We start from the raw sequence: 7,674 nt of genomic DNA on the forward strand, positions 1-7,674 counted from the left end.
TAGTTCCCCTACCACACAAGACTGCGCACACACTGTAGGTTTGAGAATTTATTAGGCACAGTGGGTGAGTGGAGCAGAGTTACAAAGTGGCTGTTAGCTTTCCTTCAAACTGAAAAAGAGCTGGTGTTTTTCCTGCCTTGGCCCTTTAAGGCTGCATTCGAATGGCTCCATCCAGCCGGATGACCTCTCCATTCAAGAATGGGTTCTCGATTACGGTCTGTACCAGATGAGCATATTCAGCGGGATCACCTAGTCGGCTGGGGAAGGGTACCTGGCTGGCCAAGAAGTTGCGCACTTTTTCTGGAAGGGTGGTAAGCAGTGGGGTGGCAAACAAACCTGGACAAGAGTACTGGAGTCAGAGTTCTTGTTTTCAGTTACTTGGTTCTTCCTCACGTTAGTGCTGCTACATTTAGGTAGTGGACACCTTCTCTCATCTGCCTACAGGTCCCACCCAGTCCTAGTATGGTGAAAAGGTAAGAAAGAGAAATGTCTACCTGGGGCAATTGTTACCACACGGATGCCTATAGGAGCCAGATCTCGAGCAATGGGCAGTGTCATGCCCACTATGCCCCCTTTGGATGCAGAGTATGCAGCTTGTCCAACCTGGAAAAAGAGTGGAGAACATATGTGGGAGATCCTCCAAAAGTCATTCAGCTAAGAGTTCCCCCATCCACATACCTGGCCCTCAAAAGCAGCCACACTGGAAGTGTTAATGATAACTCCACGTTGGCCTCCCTGGTCTGGTTCATTCTGGCCCATCTCACCAGCAACCAGGCGGATCACATTGAAAGTGCCTATGAGATTCACCTGGAGGATGGTAGAACCATGACGTAGGGCAGAGGCTGCCTTTTCTTCCTTATAACCTTTGGGAGTACCATCACCACACACCCCTTATTCCTACCCATGGCGATCTGCCAAAGCCTTACATGGATAACCCGCTGGAAGTCCTCCAAGGTATGGACCTTGTTCCTCTTTTGGTGGTATGTCTTAATGGCCACTGCAATACCTGCACAGTTGACAGCCACATCTATACGGCCAAACTTTTCTTTTGCTAGAGTCAAGGCTGCTTGTATCTCCTTCTCAGAGGTCACCTTGAAAGGAAGAAATGAAGGAACGGCATTTCTTTCCTAGCATACACACCAGTAAACCTAGAGAGGAGGGCAGACCCAGGCCTTGGGTGGGAACAGAACTGTGTGAACCAAAGGGAGACCAAGAAAAAGTTGTAATAAAACAAATGAGGATGAAAGGGGAAATGGTAGGTACTATAGAAAAGTGTTGCAAAACATTTTGCAATCTGTATTCTCTTGATCCATATGCCCCTGGTTATTCTCAGTTGCTGTATGATCCAGTTCTGAAAATTACAGGAACATGACCTAGCTTGAAAAGAAAACATCCCTACCTGCTGAGTTTTAAGTTTTTCAACTTTGTAAATGTAAAATGTCTGGGCAAGATATGCATTCCAACTGTACATGTCTTCTCCAGGAAATTCTGGTGTGTCCAACCCCTCATCCCCATGGTGCTCAGCCCTGGCTTTAGCTTTCTTACTGCAGGGCTCTTCAGTGCTCAAAGACTCCTGTCAAAAGCTGAAAGGAGATGGGTTCCCCATGCTCATGTGTGTGTGCAGGAATGTCCCTGCCGGGGCACATGTGTGGAGGTCAGAGTTGGATCTTTCCTGATACCATGTGGTTCCCGAGGATCAAAGTGAGGTTGTCATGGATGGTATCAAGTGCCCTTACCCGCTAAGCCATGTGACCCCAGGAACCGCTCTTATGGAAGGAACTCCCCAAGTTTCCTTGTGCACACCCTGGGAGAGTCATGACTCACATTTGCCGGGGCAAATATGCAGTTTTCTCCCAACTTCTTGGCCTGGGCTTCACCCTCTGAGTTAGGCACATCCACAAGTACAGCTGTGGCCCCTTGTCCCACCAGTCTTTTGGCCGTAGCCAGTCCAAGGCCCGAGGCTCCTCCAGTTACTACTGCGACCAGGCCCTGTGAAGAGGTACAAGGTGAACAGCCATTATCCAAACCACCCCCACCCCATCCCCCACCTTTTCATTTGCCAATTCTAGAATTCTGCGAAGAAGTAGGGACGTCAGTGACCTAAATGTGCTTCCCCTCCTCAGCCGACGAAACCTGGGGGGAAGGAGAGTGTCTCATCCCAGGAATGTTTTTTCTGTGACCCCTCACACACATGCAGTTGAACGTTGGTTGTTCACCTATTGAGCCCAACCTCCGCAAAACCACGCCTGGATAAGCAGAACCCTTTTCTCCTGGCACCGATCTCTCTTCTCTAGTTCCTCCCCGCGCCTGCATAAAACCTGCATAAAAACAAACGTTACAGGCACAGAGCAGTCTACCTTCACGCTCCGAACTGCCGCAGCCATCTTGCACGAGCCTCGCCACCAGAGGAGGGCTTTTGGTGCCTTTTACAAATGCGCTCGCTGATTGGCCGACGCAGAGCCGCCTACTAGGTGGCGCGGCTGTAGATGGGGGCAGGGAGCGGTCGCCGCGCGCAGAGGGGGTGGAGGAGATAAGGGCGTGGCCTGCTGCGCGGGGCCTTGGAACTTGAAAAGTTTCGATCCCAGACTAAGGAACATTTCCTTTGTAGAAAAGCCTAGCGGCACCAGCATGAAATCATCACTCCTTCATCCTGCTCTCTAGCTGATCTTTTGGCAGACAGACAGCTCCACCGAAGAAAAACAGGGCGAACATAGAAACTGAGTCCCTTCAGAAACCGAGCCCCTTTCTCAGGAAAGCTTTCAAGTGTAAATGAAATCGATTCCTACTGTCAGGTGCTACCGGGTCCTGGACATACACAGGGTGTAATACAAGGCCCATACTTCCCAGGAGGACACGGTTCATTTAGGAAAAGAAAAAATTACAAGAAAAACAACTAAAGGAGCAGAGAACCTGTTTTTTTTTTTTTTTTTTAGTGATGAAATCAAACCCCAAGACCTTGTACCTGCTAAGCAAGTAAGTACTTTACTGTAGAGCTACAAACAGCCCAACTACAGATTCCAGAATCTGTAGCTGAGAATGAAGAAAAGAAGATTCTGAAATACACACAGCAGAGACATAAGTTGAAGCAAGGGTAGAAAGAGGCCAAACAGGATTAAACTTTTTTTTTTTTTTTTTTTTTTTTTTTGGTTTTTCGAGGCAGGGTTTCTCTGTGTAGCCCTGGCTGTCCTGGAACTCACTCTGTAGACCAGGCTGGCCTTGAACTCAGAAATTCGCCTGCCTCTGCCTCCCAAGTGCTGGGATTAAAGGCGTGCGCCACCACCGCCCGGCAGGATTAAACTTTTATGCAGGGTGCAGGCCATGTCAATGGGAGAGATAGTAGGCGGGCCTTATGAAACGTATTTCTGTACAACAAGCTCAGAGTCAAGGACATCTCTCATCAGCTCAGCCTTTGCTCTGTTTCTGTGTTCAATACCCAGATCACGCATTGTAGATTGGACCTCATTTAGAAATTGTTAAAAACTCAGGTCTCTGGTCATCCTAGAATACTTTTCAGCCAATAACTCAATTAGGAACTTGAGGATGGACATCTAAACTGTCTTCCATCCATATTTTTCCTCAACCCAAAGTCTTCAGGCCCACAAATCTGAGCCTATACTTTCTGCCTATAACTGTATTATGTTCTTTTTAAGTTAAGTATTTTCCCATCTACTTCTCTGTCAAGGAAAACGTCCCTCAAGGACTCTTGTTGTTGATAGCCAGTATAAGTATATTGATTTTCACTACTTTATCAAAGAATTTAGCACCAGATTAGAAATCTTTCTCTTTTTTTAACCTCACCTCCTCGTGTGTGTGTGTGTGTGTGTGTGTGTGTGTGTGTGTACTGTGTGCGGTCAAAAAGGGCAACTGTAGGATTTGATTCTCACCTTCCATCATGTGGATTTTGGGAATCAAACACAGATCATTAGGCTTGGTGATGACACCTTTTTCTACTAAGGCATCCTACCAGTCCCAGACTCACAATCCAAATGTCTATGTGAAGTGTTCCCATCAACTATGACTCTAGTGTTCTGGAGGCAGAAACAAGATAACAAACAAATTTGAAGCCATGCTGGTTTACATAGCCAATCTTAGGCTAGTCGGGAGTAGGATACATGGTGTCTCAAAGAGGGGAAAAAAGGCAGTTCTGCCACTGGGACTACATTCTCAAGAGGGGAAAAAGCATTCTTCACTGGCCTAATATACTTACTTCAGTTACAGTGGACTCTTTTGTGTTCATTTTTACATTTTAAAAATTAATTTATTTTCCCATATGTTACATCCTGACCAAAGTTTCCCCTCCTTCCTTCTGCCCCATCCCCTCCATCTCCCTCACCTCCTCCGTCCCCAGCCACTCCTCCTCCCTTTCCCTTCAGAAAAGGACAGGGGTCCCAGGGATATCAACCAAACATGGCCTATCAAGTTGCAATAAGGTTAGGCACCTCCCCGCATATTAAGGTTGGACAAGGCAACCCAGTAGGAGAACAGAGATCTCAAAAGCAGGCAAAAGTATCAGAAAAAGCCCCCACTCCCACTGTTAGGAGTCCCACAAAACCACCAATGAAGTGGAAATTTCTGGATTCTTTGAAGACTCAGATATGTTATATGATGTTTTGTTAGGGCAGACAGGTGAAAGGATGTTTTGCTGAAGCAGACATGTGAGAGGATGCATGATGTTTAGAAAGAATATGAATATGACCCCACAGTGGGAGGAGGCTCTGGCTTTGGTTTGCCTTGTTCTGCCTTGCTAGTCTTTGCAACATTGTGTTGCTGACCTTTGCCTGCTGTGGCTTCATAGAGAGTAACTTGCCAAAAAACTCATGATATATCAGTGACTTCTTACGGCTTCTGCAGAATCGGGCCATTTGGCAGAGCCTTGCCATTTCTTCTGGATCGAGCTGCCCTTGCTGATTTCATGATTGGTGATTGCCAAGAAGACTGGACTGCTACTGCTGATTCCCATTGGTGTTTTGTTAGTGGATTGGACTGCTGACAACAAAGATTGGAATTGCCCCAAAGAACTGTTTCTAAACAGGTTCACAACCCCTGTTCCCTCTCTGATGATAATTGGGTTAGGGACCAATCTAAGAATATAGCAAGATATCATTAAGCATCATTTCAGTGACTTTTTTCCAGTCACAATTGGTCCTATCCTTGGTCTATGTTTCTGGTCCTCCAGGCAGTGGTCTCAAGCTAAACTAGTCATTGGTTAGCCACTCCCACAATTTCTGCACCACCTTTACCCCAGCACATCATGCTACCAGGACAAATTGCAGGTCAAAGGTTTTGTAGTTGGGTTGATGTCCCAAACCCTCCACTGGAACTCTTGCCAGGTTATAGGAGATGACCAGTTCTGGTTCCTTGTCCTACATTGCTAGGGTTCTTAACTAGAGTCATCTTAATAGATTCCTGGGAGTTTCCATTGCACTAGGTTTCTACCTTACCCCCAAATTGCCCCTCTCCCCAATTCCAGTTGTTTCTCTCAGTACTCTCTCCCTCCATCCTCTCCCAACCTGATCTCTCCTGTACCCATCCCCCAGTCCACCTGCAATATCTATTCTATCTTCCCTTCCAAGGGAAATAGAACCATGCCACCCTCTTGAGCTCTCCTTGTTATTTAGCTTCTCTGGGTCTATGGATTTACATAGCATAATTATCCTTTACTTTGTAGTTAATATCCGCTTATAAGTAAGTACATACAATGTTTGTCTTTCTGGGTCTGGGTTACCTCACTCAGGATGATTTTTTTCCCAGTTCCATCCACTTGTCTGTAAATTTCATGATGACATTTTTTATTAAATTATTTTATTTATTTACATTTCAAATGTTGCTCCCCTTCCCAGTCCCTCCTCCCAGAGTTCTTAACCCCCCCTTTGCTTCCGAGAGGGTACTCCCACACTCTCCCACCGCCACCCACCCACCCCCACCTCACCCGCCCCCAGCACCCTCCTTCCCTGAGGCATTAAGTCTCTACAGGATTGGGCACATCCTCTCCCACAAAGGACAAACAAGGCAGTCCTCTGCTACATATGTGCCAGGGACCACAGACCAGCCCATGTATGCTCTTTGCCTCAGTATCTGGGAGCTCCTAGGGGTCCAGGTTAGTTGATGCTGTTGGTCCAGTTAGTTGATTCTGTTGGTCTTCCTATGGGGTTGCCAATCCCTTCATCTTCTTCAATCCTTCTCCTAACTCTTCCATAACTCTGACCTCAGTCCAATGGTTGGCTGTAAGTATCTGCATCTGTCTCAGTCAGCTACTGGTAGAGCCTCACTGAGGACAGCCATGCTAGGCTCCTGTCTGTACAGATAACATGACAGCAGTAATAGTGTCAGGGTTTGGTGCCTGCACATTGGATGGATCCTAAGTTGGGCCAGTCACTGGATGGCCTTTAAGTCCCTGTGTCTCTTCATTTTCTTTAGACAGGAACAATTCTTCATCAAAAATTTCGAAGATGTGTTGGTGGCCCCATCTTGCCACTGGAGGTGGCCTCTTCAGGTTCCGTCTCCCCACTGTTGAGCATTTCAGCTAAGGCCATCCCCACTGAGTCCTGAAAACCTGTCACATCCCAGATTTCTGGCACTTTCTAGAGGTTCCCTCTGCTCCCCCCACCCCAACCTCTGCAGCTACATATTTTAATTCATTCTCCTGGGCCTGTGAGCTTCTCTCCTGTCTCCCCCATACCTGATCCTGCCTCCCTTTTCTCCACCTTCTCCCTTCTCCCACCCAGGTCCCTCCCTTCCTCTGCCTCCTGAGATTATTTTGTTCCCCCTTCTAAGTGGAATTGAACCATCCTCACTTGAGCCTTCCTTCTTATTAAACTTGATACAGTCTATGAGTTGTATCATGGGTATTCTGTACTCTTTGACTAATATCCACTTATCAGTGAGTGCATACCATACATGTTCTTTTGGGTCTGGGTTACCTCGCTCAGGATATTTTCTAGTTCCATCCATTTGCTTAAGAATTTCCCGGGGCTGGAGAGATGGCTCAGTGGTTAAGAGCACTGACTGCTCTTCCAGAGGTCCTGAGTTCAATTCCCAGCAACCACATGGTGGTCCAGAACCATCTGTAATGGGATCTGATGCCCTCTTCTGGTGTGTCTGAAGACAGCTACAGTGTAGTCACACACATGAAATAAATAAATAATAAATAAATAAATTAAAAAAAAAAAAAAAGAATTTCCCGAAGCCATTGTTTTTAATAGCTGTGTAGTACTGCATTGTCTAAATGTATCACATTTTCTGTATCCATTCCTCTGTTGAAGGACATCTGGATTGTTTCCAGCTTCTGGCTATCACAGATAGAAATGCTTTGATCATAGTGGAATACATGCCCCTGTGGCATGGTGGAAAATCTTTTGAGTATATGCCCAAGAGTGGTATTGCTGGGTCTTCAGGTAGATCTATGTCCAATTTTCTGAGGAACGGCCAGGCTGATTTCCAGAGTGGTTGTACTAGTTGCAATCTCACCAACAATGGAGGAATGTTCCTCTTTCTCCACATCCTTGCCAGCATCTGCTGTTACCTGAGTTTCTTTGTTTTTTGGGGTTTTTTTTGGATATTTTATTTACATTTCATATGTTGTCCCCTTACCCCATCCCCCACCCACCCGGGAACCCCCCATCCCCTTACCCCTCCTCCTTCTTCTCCGTGGTTGTAACCCCCACCTACCCCCCC

General features: G+C 46.6%; 1 protein-coding gene across 2 annotated transcripts; it reads right to left on the bottom strand.

The window, feature by feature from the left end:
• Positions 1-33: 33 nt before the first annotated feature.
• Positions 34-2,468, bottom strand: Hsd17b10 (hydroxysteroid 17-beta dehydrogenase 10). Of its 2 annotated transcripts, none has more exons than XM_028772659.1 (6): positions 2,358-2,468; positions 1,825-1,989; positions 927-1,091; positions 679-807; positions 495-603; positions 34-336 (listed from the first exon to the last, which is right to left on the bottom strand). In XM_028772659.1, exons 1-6 carry the CDS (start codon positions 2,382-2,384, stop codon positions 146-148), a joined length of 786 nt encoding a protein of 261 aa, XP_028628492.1. In that variant the 5' UTR covers positions 2,385-2,468; the 3' UTR covers positions 34-145. The 2 variants fall into 2 exon arrangements, with proteins under 2 accessions (XP_028628492.1, XP_028628491.1); XM_028772658.1 differs by having other exon boundaries at positions 2,340-2,410.
• Positions 2,469-7,674: the final 5,206 nt, after the last annotated feature.

The sequence above is a fragment of the Grammomys surdaster genome, unplaced genomic scaffold (assembly GCF_004785775.1).
Source record: "Grammomys surdaster isolate TR1022 unplaced genomic scaffold, NIH_TR_1.0 216, whole genome shotgun sequence".
Lineage (NCBI taxonomy): Eukaryota > Metazoa > Chordata > Mammalia > Rodentia > Muridae > Grammomys > Grammomys surdaster.